At 39.2% G+C, this 16,144-nt stretch overlaps 1 protein-coding gene across 1 annotated transcript in view; it reads left to right on the forward strand.

Moving 5' to 3' along the window:
* rab26 (RAB26, member RAS oncogene family) overlaps positions 1-16,144 on the forward strand; it is a 126,452-nt gene that overhangs the window by 6,082 nt on the left and 104,226 nt on the right. The window contains exon 2 of the mRNA XM_079261011.1: positions 3,209-3,319. Within this exon, the coding sequence (XP_079117137.1) occupies positions 3,209-3,319 (111 nt within the window). The remainder of the gene's footprint in view (positions 1-3,208; positions 3,320-16,144) is intronic.

Raw genomic sequence — 16,144 nt, forward strand, 5'->3', positions numbered from 1 at the left:
AAAAGTCCAACTTTATTATCAAATACAAATACACATATATGAAAAAAAAAATCAAAATGCTTTCTGGTATTGTTCAGGGGGCCGGACCAAATGTGGAGGCGGGTCGTATCCGGCCCGCGGGCCGTAGTTTGGGGACCACTGGTGTAGCATATTCCCAAATTATTAGACATCACAATAATATTTATCACCCTCTATGCTGATGACATCCAGGTATATTCTTTCAAAGCTTCTGAGTTTTATAAATGATTTATTTGAAGGGTTGTTTGATTGCCTGTTGATATCAAGAATCATTATAATAGAAACTTAGGCAGCAAGTCGGCGTCTTTGTCTCTTTGAACCTCAGAAATTTGGGTGTCATAGTGAAAGTTTACTGTCCCTTCAGCATCACTCCAGACACACCGTCAGGAACAGCTTTTATTGTTTAAAAATATTTTAAAAACTCAAAGTTCTGGTGTCAAAGGCTGACATTATTCTTTTTTTTTCCATTTTGTTTGCCAAGTTATTTTTAGAATTAATCTTAAAACTTGAGTTTAAACTTTCAGCGCCCTGGATGGTCATGCTCCCCAGTATATCTCTGACCTGCTAAAACCTCAGTCTTCTTACTGGACTTAGAGGTCATCGGGTCAGGGGTTGACTTGACCCTAAGTACTTGGTTCAAAATTTGTGGAGGATTGGGCTTTTTGGGTGTGCAAAACACTTCATCACAGCTGTGTTTGGCAACCTTTCTGTGCAGCTGAAAATATGTTGCTGTGTCTAACTTGCACTAATAACACCACCACCACCTGTCCATGCAGACCAACAGGCCTCCTGTGGACATGCTAATAAAATCATTAATGACATGAACCAGACTCTGAATGAGTTTCCTTTGTACAAGTTTGGTAGATTTTTATACATATACACTACTCACAAAAAGTTAGGGATATTTGGCTTTCAGGTGAAATTTATGGAAAATGCAATATGTTCGTGCTACAGTGATATAATATCACAAAAGTAAGACATTTAAGTAGAAGGATGCACTACTTATTTCCTCATCTCAAAAAATTCATTCAACACAAAAGGTAACAACAATGGTAGTTACACCACAACAAAAAATTTGAACGTCTCAATATCTCGTCATGTGCCCTTGAGCATTAATTACAGCTTGACAACGACGTCTCATCTGTTCACAAGGCAACTTATTGCCTGCTGAGGCATGGCATCCCACTCTTCTTGAAGGGCAGCCCTCAGGTCATTGAGGTTCTGGGGTGCAGGGTTTCGAGCCTCTACACGACGGCACAGCTGATCCCACAGGTTTTCAATGGGATTCAGGTCTGGAGAGAGTGCACGCCATTCCATTTGAGGTACACCAGTCTCCAACAGCCGTACCCTGATGATGCGGCCTCGATGAGCAGGAGCATTGTTGTCCATGAAGATGAAATTAGGCCTGTGCTGTTCATGTAGAGGCACAATCACTGGATTAATGATGTTATTCAGGTAGTATGGGCTTGTCACTGTACCATTCACAAAGTGTAGGGCAGTTCTGTACCAAGTGGACACCCCTGCCCACACTGTAACACCGCCACCACCAAAAGCTCGCCTGGTGACAACAGTGGCTGATGCATAGCGCTCTCCCTGACGTCTCCAACATCGTTGCCGGCCATCATTTCTGCTCAGTGTGAATCGACTTTCATCAGAGAACAGCACTGAGGCCCATGGTCTGATGTGACACTTGGGTGCCTCTCACCTCTCTTAAACGTGCCTGGAGTTGAGTGGCATCCATCATCCGGTTTCTCAGGGCAGTGTTCACAATGTAGCGGTCATCAGCACGGGATGTGGCCAAAGGACGTCCACTTCTAGGCCTTTCTGTGACTCTTCCAGTCTCTCCATATCTCTGTTGCAACCTGCTGATGACACTCTGTGACACTCCAAGCTCTGTGGCCACTTCTGTCTGAGAACGTCCTGTTTGAAGCATCGCAATGGCAAGGGACTGTTGTTCCATTGTTAGGTGTCGTCTTGGTCTCATGATGTCAAAATGTGAACAGCATGATGAAGACAACTGTTTAAACACCAGCTCTAATTGAACCAGGACATTTATTGGTCAATTCAAGGATCACACACCTGCCGTGATTTTTGCCGTTAAGCTCCTTGTTAGAGAACAGCAACTTGTGCAAAATTTATTGAAACATTTAACAGTTGGACATGTGCATTTAAAAGCTTAGAGAAGATCACATTAAGTTCACCTGTACATGTTTGAATGCATTTTAGGCTTGTTGTGAAATTTCACCCAAAAGCTGAATATCCCTAACTTTTTGTGAATAGTGTATATATATATATATATATATATATATATATATATATATATATTTTTTTTTTTTTTTTTTTTTTTTTTTTTTTACCTGTAGCAATTACATCCTAAACACAGTCTGTCTGTGCAGACTCCGTAATGTGACATGAATAAACTACTTACAGGGTTGAAAAAAATTCCATGAATTACCTAAACTTTCCATGGTAATTAATGTGAATTTATGAGAATAAACTCTACTAAGCCTGGAATATAAAATATTGAAGTTTGGCCCCTATTTATAAAAAGAAAAATAAATAAAATGTGGAGACTATGTTGATAAAGTTCTACTTACTAATAAATCATTTGTATGTTTTTAAAGTTATTTAGCAGGAATTTCTGAACATAACACAACAAAGTTTTAATTTGGATATGATGCAAATTGTTCTAATTACCCCCAATTGCTACTGAGTTTCCATAATTCCTGCAGCAAGTTTCCAATTTTTAAATGGAGTTTCCAAAATCACCAAAAACAAAAATTAGTTAGTTCCCAGAAATTTCCCAGAAACTTTGCAACCCTGTTTATTTAATCAGTTTTTATAGTACCATGTCTTAAATGGCCCCTCTAATCTGTGCATTGAAACTTCAGTGAACTTAGGTTTAGGATAATTTGCAACCCATAAGATGCTGGAAAGACTTGCACACATAACTGCAGTAAGATGTGCAGGCGTGTCCTCACAGGAGAGTCCAGAAATATCTGGCTTTGTAGAAGAAAGTTTGAAGTGTGTGTGCAAACTGTATATGAATATGTGACGAGTCTCGCATTGCTTAAACATCCTGTGCATTTGTTGATAAGTTTTCTCCTGAACGCTTTCCTTCTTCTCACCCAGACCCACACAGACTTTGAATTTTATCAACCAATAAACTTACACCCTCACTCTGTCTCAGGTGATGCTGGTGGGGGATTCAGGTGTAGGAAAGACCTGTCTGCTGGTTCGCTTCAAAGATGGAGCCTTTCTTGCCGGGAGCTTCATCTCCACTGTGGGGATCGACTTCAGGGTGAGTTATGACACATTTAGATATTTGGAGGTAGTTAGATGAACTGGACAAACAGTTTGTCTTGTGAGGCGACGTAGAAAGTGAAGCTTCAGCTTCTTAAGTTTCATCATTTGAACTGTTTGTCAAAAAAGTCACGTTTACAAAAATCTGCTTTAATACTGCATGTTTTCCCCTCAACCCGCTCATGTAGCTACCAGCAGACCAGATTGATGAAGCAATAGGCAACCTCACTGTCCCTCTGCAGAGGGAATAAATATTTTAAAAGAGGCTCAGTTGCAACAGAAAAGTGTTCACAGCCAACACAAAAGAGTGTTACAAATCTTAAAAGTCCAGATATTGTATTATAGATATTGTGTTGTTGCTTTCTGAGTATGTATGCGGCATTACAAGAACTGCAATTGATGAATAACTTTCTCACCCGAGCCAGATTTTATCTGCAAACATAAACAATTTGCAAGCAAGTGGGAAGTAGACTAGGGCAGCATGTGTGGGATGGACTTTGAACCCAGTTTTCCACTGAGTGTCAGCAGAATAACACCTTGTGTCCAACAGATTGGATTGTGAATGCCACCATCAGTGGCATGAGCTAGATCTCTTTTCTGCTTAAGACTGGTAACTTTTGTGTGCTGATGTAGCTGTTATGCATTGTGTCACAAGATCAGAACCTGAGCTGTCCTGCTAAAACCTTTCATTGTCAACTAATAGGTGTAAATTTACAATCATTGGTGAGTAATTGTTGCACATCTGCAGCAGATTTACTCAAGATCTCCCACTCAGCCAGCAAATTTACAGAAATGATATATTTAGTTAATCAGAATAAAACTGTACAAAACTGAAGCTCTGAAATCCAGAATTACACACCCAGATATTACTTTGAGGAGTCAATTTACATCTGCATGTAATTTACGTTCAATTAGACTCAAACTGGTGAAGACACTGAGCACATGCTGCAAGTTGAATCTGTTTAACTGTAAAATAATTCCTGATAAAGCAGATAAATCATTCGCATATAACATTACATTCTAACTCGTGATTGGTTAAGACATTGTCAGACTTTCAGTTTTTCTCTTATAAAGTACTTATTTTTAAACAAAGCACCATCCAAGACAAAGTTTGTTGCAGGAATTTGGTCGTATTACCAGTAAGAGACAGTTAAACAGCAGTACATCTTCAAAGCTTCTTGACACCGTTCGTTATGTTGTGAATCTGTTGTGGCTTTTGATCCATTTCGTCATTTTTTTTTTTTTTTATGTGTCAGGTTTCTATGCTGTTGCTGCAGCCAATCGCACTTTCCACAACAGACCTCCAGAAGATGTGAAAGATCTTGGTGCACATTGAATTATCTCAGTATCCAGAGGAGTCAGTCAGCTCTGTTCCTTTTTGTGGGTGGTTATGTGTTGCATTGCCAGTCCAGTCTGTTGTTCAGCTGAACTCCGAGCTACTTGCATTTCTCCACCACTTTTCCCAGGGTGTAAACAGGGCTTTGTTTTCTCCAGTTCTTTCTAAAGTCAACAATCATCTCCTTTTGCTTTGTTTATGTTCAAGATAAGGTGATTGTTTGTGCACCATCTGACAGGTTATCTGTTCTCAGCTTCCTATCCATTACTCATACTCCCCACAACTGCAGAGTAATCAGACTATTTCTGCAAATGACAAAACTCAAAGTTGTATTGGAAGTCTGAAGTGAACAGTGTGAAGGGAAGTTCCTGTTACGCTTTAGAGATGAATTGAAATTCAGCTGTCTTTTTTTTTTTTTGTGCATAGAGTGTGTGGTGTGTGAAGTGTGTGTGCGTTTGGGTGGGGGTAATACAAGAATAATTTCATGCAAAATATATACTGAAATATTACAAAGTGTACAAAAAATTAATTGAGAATTAACAATGGATTACATTTCATACAAAAAAGACCGAAAGAAAACTTGAAAGTTCACTTTCTTTCCAACCCTCTGTAATTTAGTCTTTCATGAAGACTTTAGCTGAATATTCAAACCCTTTAAGACCGTGTTGTTTGTTACCTCTGCCACGAGGTTAGGGTTTATCTGTTTATCTGTTTGTGTTCAAGACAACTCAGAAAGTTATGGACGGATGTTCATGAAGTTTTCAGGAGTTGTTGGAAATGTTAAAAGGAAGAACTGATTTGATTTTAGTGGTGATCTGGATCATCGCTTCAATCCAGGAACTTTTTAAAAGCCTTGGTGGAGGTTTGTGCAGTCCAAGTGTTTGTTGAGTTTAGTTATTGGATGTCCAGATTATTTTATTGCACCACAGAGGATACTTGAGCAGGGAGCTCCCCATGTGTGTCAAACAGTTTCAAGTCTGAAGACTTCCACTTAATTATGAGACTTCCACTTAATTATGAATTGTATAACGAGAAAACAGCAAACTGGGGAAAAACCCTTTTGCTTTTTGACTCAAACCGGGTAGTTGCCATAAAGAATGTTGTACATCTGTGGAAACTGAAGTTAGAAGTTAGTGTTGGCACTCTGCCTTTTGTATCGATGCCACTTGAGTCGCCCATTTCCTTGGTGGCACAGGACACAACCCCTCTGAACTGAATGAGAAGGTCATTAAAGGAGAGCTGCACGATTATGGAGAAACATTGTATTTCTTTTTTCTAACACTGTAATAAATTGTGATATAAGAAAATATAGAAATTTTCAACAAATGTCTGAAATAGCACTTTAAGTTAAAAGTTGAAAGTTATTCTTATCTTTTATTGCTTCCTTTTATTGTGCTAAAACCTGAAGAAATGTTTTGTGTGATCATGTTTTATTTAAAACTTACTGCATTAGTGCAGTCATAAACAAATATGGACCGGCTCCTCTTCCACGTCTGCAGGATGTCGATGGACAGATGGATAAATGAACATGTTGAGTTGATTTACATTGCAGGACCAGCAATGTGACCATTGCAACCACGTGTGTTGCAATGACCATGTTTAAATTATGTGCAGCTCTAATTTAAAGGGAGTCTCTTTATAGCCTGGGTTAATTTATTTCTCTGCTGCTAATGGCAATCTAAATTACTGCCTATCATGGCTTGGGGAGAAATTTACAGAAGACCTACCGAGTGGCAGTAAAAAAAAAACAAAAAAAAAACAAAAAAAAAAAACTCCAAGTGTCACAGCTGCAGACTAGAAGCAGTCACCTGTCCTGCTCTTTAACTGTCTTGTTGCTCCCTGAAGCAAAATCACTGTAGAATCTGACACAGCATTTTGCACAAACCTCCCCCTTGGAGTCAATCTGATCTGTTTCACTGATGCTGTCAACCACAGTGGTTTATAGTGGAACAATGGTGCAGAAAGATGTCAGATTCCAGTATGTTTAAGCTCATGGCAGGAAGACTCAGAGGAGCTGAACGCACCGTGTTGATGCAGCTCTTTAGGACTCATTAGGAACTCTTCGTTAATTGATTATACATTCAAATGAATTGAAGCTTCTGAACCCCCCACCCACTTAAAAAATCTCAAAAAAACAAACAATAACATGACAATAACTGAACGATGTAGAAAAAGAGGAACCTTGTGTTTTTTACTCTTGACGTAGGTGCCCTGAAGCTGCATGGTTGTAATCTACAGTGTGAACCCAGCGTGTTCAGATCGTATCTTACAGATGCATATTTACACAACTGTCAGCTTTTAGTGGTTGTTATATTATCTACGTGTCCAGTAGAGTCGTAAACCTCTGACTGCTAATGTATGTCATTATAACAATAACTTTTTCTGCTCCTGCCGGTGAGAGCGATTGTGTAAAACGCTGCTGACGTTTGTCTTTGACATTGATCATGTTCTATTTCAGACTATAATCCTTCCGCTAAATACAGCTCCTTTTCATCTGAAGTGTCAGAAACTTCTCTTTGATGCTTCCTTGGTTTTTTGTGCCCCAGGCTCTACTCCACTCCTACTCATAGTAAACCTATCCGCCTCTGTTGCTACGGCTGCTCCTCACTTCAGCTGGCAAACTGTCATTATTCCTGGTTGATGCTGAACGCATTGATACTGACACAGAAGTGTAAGAATGCTGTTGCAGCCGTCATGTTAAAACCACAATACACTGCAAAATGTATGAACATTTATCAGGTGCTGATGGGATTAATCTACACCGTGTGAACCATGATGGTAAAGACTTGTCACTTTATTAGGTATTAGGCCTGTTCACTTGTTTCTTAAAACAAATGGTTAACCAGCCAATCATGTAATTTAATGCATTTAGTCATGTTGACATTGTCAAGATGACTTGCTGAATTTCAAACTGAGCATTAAAATGAGGAAGAAAAGGGGATTTTAGTGACTTGAAACAACATGGCTGTTGGTGCCAGATGGTCTGATATTTCAGAAACTGCTGATCTACTGAGATTTTAAAACACAACCATCTTTAAGGTTTATACAGGTTGGTCTCAAAAAGAAAAAAAAAATGCAGTGAGCAGCAGTTTTCTGGATGAAAATGTCTTGTTAATGTCAGAGGAGAATGTGCAGACTGGTTGAAGAGGATAGAAAGGCAACAGGTACTTAAATAACCGCTGGTTCTCACCAAGATACGCAGGAAACCATTTCTGAATGTAAACTTGAAACAGAAGAGCAACAGCAGCGGAGATTACACCAGGTGTCACTCCTGCCAGCTAAGACCAGGAAAGTGAGGCTAAAGTTTACAAAGGTTCACCAAAGTTGGACAAGTCACCATTTCAGCAGCAGAATTCAGATGGTTGGGTCAGAATTTGGTGAAAAAAAACATCAAGGTCTGTTTCCATTGCGCCTTCTATCATTGGTTCAGGTTGCACACTTTTTTTGGCACAGGTTGGCCTCCTTAGCCTCAGCTGAATGTAGTTTAAATACCACAGCTAACCAGAGTATTGTTGCTGACCATGTACATCCCTTTGTGGCCACATATTCTGATGGATACTTCCAGCAGGATAATGAATCATGTCGCAAAGTTTAAATCATCTTCAATTGCTTTCTTGAACATCCTTCCATCCATTTTTTCAACTGCTTGCTCTGAATTAAGGTTGTGGAGAAGCTGAGGTCTATCCCAGTAATTGTTGGGTGAGAGGCAGATTACACGCTGGACAGGTTCATCAGTTTCTTGAACATGGCAATGAGGTAATTGTAATCCACTGGCCTCCACAGTCAATAGATCTCAATTTAGTTGAGCTTTTGGGATGTGGTGGAACTGGATGTTGTCATTGTGGATGTGGGGCAGCAACTGTTTGATGCTATCATGTCAATATGGAACAAAATCTCCATATGTTTCCAACATCTTACTAGAAATCAGGCAGTTCTCAGTGCAAAAGTGTGCCCAACCTACTATCCATGTGCCCAGATTGGTTGGTAAGTGTATTTAATTATTTCAGTTTAAGTATCAAAAGGAAAAAAATGATATAAAATTAACATTTTGTACTGCTCCAAGTATTTCTGGTACAAATTCAGCTTCCTTGCAGCAGTAAATTACAATAGATGTGGAATAAAGCACCATACTACAAAATTGTCTAAACCACACCCGTCTGTTCACATTAAAAAGCTAAAAATAGATGAAAGTCCCTAATCTGCATTCATAAAAGACTTTGCAGGAGAAAAGTAGGTCTTTATCATTTCTTAAAAAACTAAAAAAAACCTTCTGTATCATAAGGCTTCACTCTGTCTTGTGTTGGTCAAGTAAGTAAATTACCTGCCCCCTCCACCCCCCAAATTCCTTCACACTTCCCAACGCTCATTTCTGGAAAACTTTGAAGCAGCTTGTCCTCATGTTTAGATTGTACAACTCACAAGATTGTCCGTACACTCTGTCTAATCCATCCCCTCTTTATTGTGCTCTCCTCTCGAGTCTCTTGCTTACTGAGTTATTTTTGAAGTCTAGAGCACTTAGTGAGAGTTTTCAGTGATATTATCAAGCTGGATATCTGAGCTAAAGACTTAAAGAGCTGCTCACAGATAGCTTTTGGAAATGTATCAGCATGTTATTGAATCATAGGCCCACACACTTTACATATACAAAGAAGTCCTCATCAGTGTGGTTCACACTTCTGTGTACTCTGTGTTATGTATTAATCATTATCTTGAATGTGAGGCACAGGTTCTGTGGGTTTGAAGCTATTTTTTTAAAAGGTAAATTTGCAAAAACTGAAGTGCAGTGATTTTTGCTAAATTTATTCTGCACACACAACACATTAAATGGCTCGTTTTCCCCACTTTTTAACAAAAATATTTTTTAAAATGATTTATTTTTGGCTAAAAGCACTTAAAGGTAAATGTGGCTCTTGAGTTAATAATAAACTTTATTCTTCTAAATTAGAGACAAAAAGGGCTGAAACACTATTAGGGCCAACAGTATACTTTTATTAAGCACGTTTATAACTGGAATGTTTAGAAAATCTGTAATTTGATGGAATTTGCTCATCTGTGAGTGGGATCTGTTATCTCCACCGGTTTTTCATGAGGTCGAAGCCAAATGAATAAGAGCAGCTAGATGAGAGTTGATGCATTTTGACTGCTGCAGTCTCAGTTCAGCATGGGCTAGGAGGCCAGCAGAACAGCAGAAGTTGTCCAGAAAATGAAGAAATTAAACATGATGCTGCTCTGGAACAAAATAAAAATGCTGCATCTGTTTCTGGTGAAGCATCAGGCCTAGAATATGCTGGCTGACGAATGAAGAGAAGCGAGGCCAGAAAACAAGAGCAGCCTCCATCACGCTCCCCCATGTTTGCGTTGCATCTGGAGACTGTCCTGAAAATGATCCATGGGAAAAAATGTTTTCAATGAAACTAATGATACCACAAGCTGCAGTGTATTTAACTCATCGGCTGCCAATGACGTCTTTTGATGTATTTTGCGGTTTCTGTATTTAGAAAGTCGTTTTGTCCAGGCATGTGTCAAAATGTGCCAAAATGTGCCACCTGAGTGTGCACCTAGCACACAGCCAACATGTTGTGTATGTGCTTTGAATGTGCACCCCAAAGACGCCCCAACACACACACCCGGCCAAATCAGCCACATTCCGCAGTCTTGACAGATGAGCCAAAATAGTCCAAAATACGCAGAGCTCTCTGCTACAACAATGCCGGGCCACTGATATGTTTAAAAAAAAATAAATTAATAAAATAAAAAAGAAAAACCCAAAACTGTTCGTAAAGAGGGGCTACAACTCCTCATTGGAGCTGGCCCAGGTCTGAACCTTGGTCTTTTCCTGCTGGTAAAAAACATAGAAAATAGAATATTTACAATATTTTCTAATGAACCTTTGTAATTTTGAACATATTTTTTTCTACGTAATTTCATTAAGATAATCCAGTTTATAAAAATCTGTAAATTTCTGTTTTATTTTTATGCTTTGCATTTGTGTAACTACTTATTCAGTAATCTTTCCAAAAATGATCTGCCCACGACAGTTTAGAGTCATGGTGAGAGTTAAGAATTAAAAAAAGATTTCTGGCCTTGGAAGAATCAAAAGCAGGAGCTACAAGAAGACCCTTGATTTTATGCTGAAATGTTTGCATCTGGCAGGGTGCATTGATCATGTCTGTGGTCTCATAACATCACCACCACCAGCAGCAGGCACATGTCAAGAAAACTCAGTGAATGTTTTAACAAACGCGATTCAGTGATATTTAAGGAAATGTAATTCATTTCTGAAAGCTTCATGGCTTAAATTAGTTTTTAACCTCATGCTTGATGAAAACTGAATATTAAAGTTCGATTTATGTCTGTGAAAAAGCATTCAAGTTACTCAGTGTTTACTGACACTATGCATCATATGTGGAAATAAAACAATATAGAGTCACATCTGCAGGGAAATAAATCCAGATTATTGTCCAGTCACTTTGGCCAAGACTAAATATGAATGTATAGCTGCATGTACTGAAGCCGCTGAGTTGTAAAGTGTTTGAATATGCTGTTAAGTTTATATATTGTTGCAGTTGGTGCGTCAGCGGTGGTTAAAACGGCGCTTTTCAGCACCGTCAGGAATGTCGAGCAGTTTGACCTTCAAGATAATGAGGAGTAGATGTCAGCATGCTGTAAGGGAAAGGAGCATATCCTAACTTCTGCCAGCCTTGTCGTTTGTTTATTTTCCACCTGACAGAAAGAGATAATGCTTCAGAAATCAAACTCCAAACGCTGCTCTCCATCTCTTCTGTTGTCATCCTGTGTCTCAGACAGCTTCGTTTGAATTGCTGATGAGATTAATCTGTTTTTCCACAGAAGAAGCATTGTGGGTTTCAGCTTCTGCCTCTTTGCTTGTCATGGGGGGGGGGGGGGGGTGTGTGTGTGTGTGTGTGTGTGTGTGTGTGTGTGTGTGTGTGTGTGTGTGTGTGTGTGTGTGTGTGTGTGTGTGTGTGTGTGTGTGTGTGTGTGTGTGTGTGAGAGAGAGAGAGAGAGAGAGAGAGAGAGAAAATTATTGTAATTTCTGTAGCTTTTGTCAGCTTAAGTTGAGGCCGGTAATGTTTTAGTGTGTTTGTGGACTGGAAGGAGCAGTGGTCTACCAGAGCATGATAAGAGGATAGTGCTGACCACCTGTTACAGATTGTTGCTTTGTGATGTTTTCAGTGTATGTGACTGATATGTATGTCGGACATCTTCACACTGCAGATGGATGCTGACATCCAACTGGTTGTGTTTAATATTTGCTAAATTACAGTTGTGAAAGCATTAAATGGGAGGGAAATTATTACATGAGCCTCTGAGTTCATACATGTGCAGGTTTACAGTTACGGTTTATGTTTGTATTATTGCATTTAGCCGTATTGGGCTGCCCTACGGAACCTAGTGTTCACAGCTTCACTTTGTTCGGAGGATGTTTAGATGCCAGTCATCTTCTGTGATCCTCCAGAGCAAATGGAGATCAGGATTTCAGTATTTCTATCAGCGGCAAGAGATGCAAGAAGTGAAAAGGCTCAGAAAATAAATTCCATTTCGTACCATTTTGTGATCAGGTTCATACGCTCTGACTGATTCCTCATGAAAACGATGAGGTTCAGAAACATTCTTGATGTAAAAATCGTGTATATTTTTTTACTCTTTTCTGTTCAGTCCAGAAGAGTTTTAAATTCAGTCTGTTCAGGTCCTGTTTGTGCAGAAGGTCCTGTGTGTGCAGAAGGTCCTGTGTGTGCAGAAGTAGCAGCCCAACAGCAGATTTAATGCATATGAGCAGTTTAGGAATGTTTTCTATTTTAAAATAGACATATTGGTTGATTACAAGACAAATATTGATAAGTAGCTGCATGGTGGTGTGATATAAGCACTGTGGCCTCTAGGGGTGGGGAATCGAAAAATCGAAAATTGGGATTTTTTGTTTCACAATTAAAAATGGATTTTTTTGTTAAAAACAAAAAATGATTTTTTAAAAAATAAATAAATAAAATAAATCCACTAAAATTTTTTTGTCATTTTTATTTGTTTTATTGATCATTTTACTTGTCTTCTTGGGCATTATAGCAGCAGAATGATGGTCTGGCTACTGTGTTGTTTTGTCCTAACTGAAATCAAGAAATATTACGAGCAAAAATACAGTTTTATAAATTTAATTTTGGTTTTTAATCTACAAAAATCAGCAATATCAAAGAATTTTGAGAATCGCAATTTAAATAGAGTCTGCACCCAAAAAATCGGAATTGAATCGGGACAAAAGCATATCGTCGCAGCCCTAGTGGCCTCACTACAAAAAGGTCACTGCTTTAAGCATTGGCTGGGGAGGGGTTTGCCATGAGGACTTTCTGTGGGAGTTTGCAAGTTCTCCCCATGTATACGTGGGCTTTCTCCAGCTATTCATGCTCCTTCCCACAGTCCAAGGTAGGACTGGGCGATATATCGAATATGGCTAGTCCCCTGTGCGATATAGAAAATGCCTATATTCGTCATATTCGAGTATCCTGTTGTCAAGCAGTTGTTGTTAGCTGTGGGCGGGGTTTTCTCACTCCTCCTCGACTCTGCACTGCTTTGCACAGAGGGTTAAAGTAAGCGAACGAACGGGAGTCTTTCCCCATCCAAAAGCACTCAGTCACTCCGGCTGCAGCTGCAGTCAGTCAGAGGAGCAGAGAGGACACCTGCACGACTCCACCTACAGTCACAATGAACAGCCAAATCCGCCACTGATCCCGCTCTGGATTACAGAGTGGGACGTAAATTACGCAAAAATAATTAATTCTATTTGATTACATTCACAGCCTCTGTCACTTACTCACCTCATCCACTGTGTGTGACACAAGCATATTTATCTAGCTCGTCATGTCTCTAGAAAGCACAGAAAGGAGTGGGAATCCAATCCTGAATTAAAAACTGGCTGAAGCCGTTTATTGGAGACGATACGAGGACATACTGCCTCTATTATAAGACTGATTTCTACGCTAAACTCTGCGATTAAAAAAAGAAAAACAAAAAAAACCCACGACAACTCAAGAACGTATCCATACAGCAAAGCCTTATAATAGTTCATCATTTGAAAAGTCCCCCCCTAGAGCACTTATTTTCATACGTTGCATTTATTACATCATGCAAAGGCACTTTACTTTGTTTTAAAATGACATGTTTGTGCCGCTGCTTTAACTGTTCAATAAATACGGTTTTGATCAGTTTGCTTCGTTACAATTTCATCCTTCTGGCATGAATGTTTAAAACCATCATATCTTAATGCAGTATGAACAGTTATGTTTTAATGGAAACACAAAATCATCTTCCTGATGTGATTGTATGCACCAAAAGCATTAATTCAAGGCTAAGGTAAATATCGAGATATATATCGTATATCGTGACATGCCATAAAAATATCAGGATATTACTAAAAGGTCACATCGCCCAGCCCTATGTTATGGGTCATCAAGTTCATCACTGGACATAAATACCAGTTAGTGTTTGGTAAAAACGTTACAGTTTGTAAACTGCTGTTTAAAATAGATGTATATGATTTGGAGAAATTAGGACACATATTTTTGATCAGCTGTTGATGTTTCTTCTGAGAAAAAAATGACGTAAAGATCTGGCTCTTATCTGGCAGTGGAAAACCAAAGCACTTCTTGGCTAGAATTAATTTTCCATCCCTGAATTAGCACTGCAACAAGCTCCATTGACAAGCAGTAAAATTAATCTGTGTTTGCGTCATGGCACAAACATGGAAGTGCATTTGCAAATGTTTTTTGTGTTTTGTGATGAGAGTTTAAAGAGATCACTTTCTGCATGTCGGTCCTGGTCAGTTAAGACAAAGTGAAATTATTGTATTAAAGCAATTCTTGTGGCATTCATGAGATGCATGAAACAGTGAATTAATTTCCTTATCATCTTGAGCAGCCTGGCTTCTGATTCAAGTAGATGCTCAGCAGCTGTTTTCAAGACTTGAATGTTACTGTGAACATAAATCTTGTGGGATTACAGAAAGCTTTGCTTAACAAGCCTGGGAAGCAGCAGTGTTTGTCAGTTATAAAACTGTCAGCACAATGCTGAGAGAAAGACAAACTAAATCTCCTGGCTGTAATCTCAGTAATTAAATGAATTAATTAGACCTCTCTGTTTTTTTATGTGCTCTTTCAGCACAGACCTTCTTGCACTCAAATGCGCATCACAAAGTTAAATGTGTATAGCCTAAGTGCAAAATTACACCAGTAACAATTTTCAGTGCACAATAAGCAGCAGCAGTCTGCATTACACATGCAGTGGTGCGACATTAGCACACCAACATGCACATAGCCAGGTGTGGATGCATACATACAGGCATAATATTCACATACGAGGAAAAATCTGGTTCTGTCACTGACTTATTTTGCTGGGTTTTTCTTTTGTAAATGAAATATGAAACTTCTTCATCAGAGCCACCTCTTGGCCTTCAGTCTGTCATCTGGAACCTAATTTTAATTGGATCTACTTTCACAAAACCCTCAACATATTGAAAATTATGTCTCATCTTGTTTACATAACACTGTTTAGGCTCTTATATGATGTGGCTCAGAGTTGGACATCACAGATCCTAAAACTTGGTGCTGCACAGGAGCTTTATTGAAATAAATGTATCTGATGCATCTTTTTTTTTTAGTCTTACAGTATTTTGGAATACTGGTTGCAAGCTTCCCTGATTTGACTTAATTGAAATGGAGCCATCTGGTCCATTTCAGTCGTACTGAATCATGATATAAAGCTGAATTCTCTGCCATGAGGAAGAAGTTATACTCCAGACAACGTGTCCCTCTAAGAATCCTTAAGTCATCAAGTCAGCCTGCTGTTTAATGAAGAAACACACTATACACAAAAAGTCTTTACAGTTCATCCAGGTGCTGCAGAGACAAACAATTTTATGTGAATATGCTGAAGTGGTTGGTGGCAATACAGTTTTTTATTCTCAAGTTCTTATAAATCTTGGTCTGTCCCAACCATTGACTGTATATAAAGAGATGGACGAAGTCTCCGTGACGTCACCCATAAGTTTCTGAAGAGCTGAATTGAAGCTTGGTGGGGGGTTCCTACCGTCGACATGTTGGCAGCGTCATGCGCGTCGTCTCGCCCGGAAAATACAAATATGGGCAAAGAGGTGGAGCTGAGAGTGCAGCCGTGAGCGTCATGGCGGATGATTGACATCGAGCGAATTCCGAGCTTTCTGTAGCTAAAAGCTAACCGAGCTAACCCCGAGATAATGGGAGCCACCCAGCTAACGGAGGTAAGCGGGCTAAAGCTAAGTCATGTTGTTTACCGGCTGAAAACCGTGGTTGTTCCACGTTCCTCTTACTTGAAGCCAGAGATTGTTACCTGTCAATCAAAATGACACGCCCCTAAATTTGCCGAACTTTGAGATTAAATTACTTTAAAACGGGTGAGTTAGAAAAAAATGTCACTCCCCCCACAGTTGTCATGAAGGTAAAC

This window comes from Telmatherina bonti, assembly GCF_933228915.1.
Source record: "Telmatherina bonti genome assembly, chromosome: 21".
Lineage (NCBI taxonomy): Eukaryota > Metazoa > Chordata > Actinopteri > Atheriniformes > Telmatherinidae > Telmatherina > Telmatherina bonti.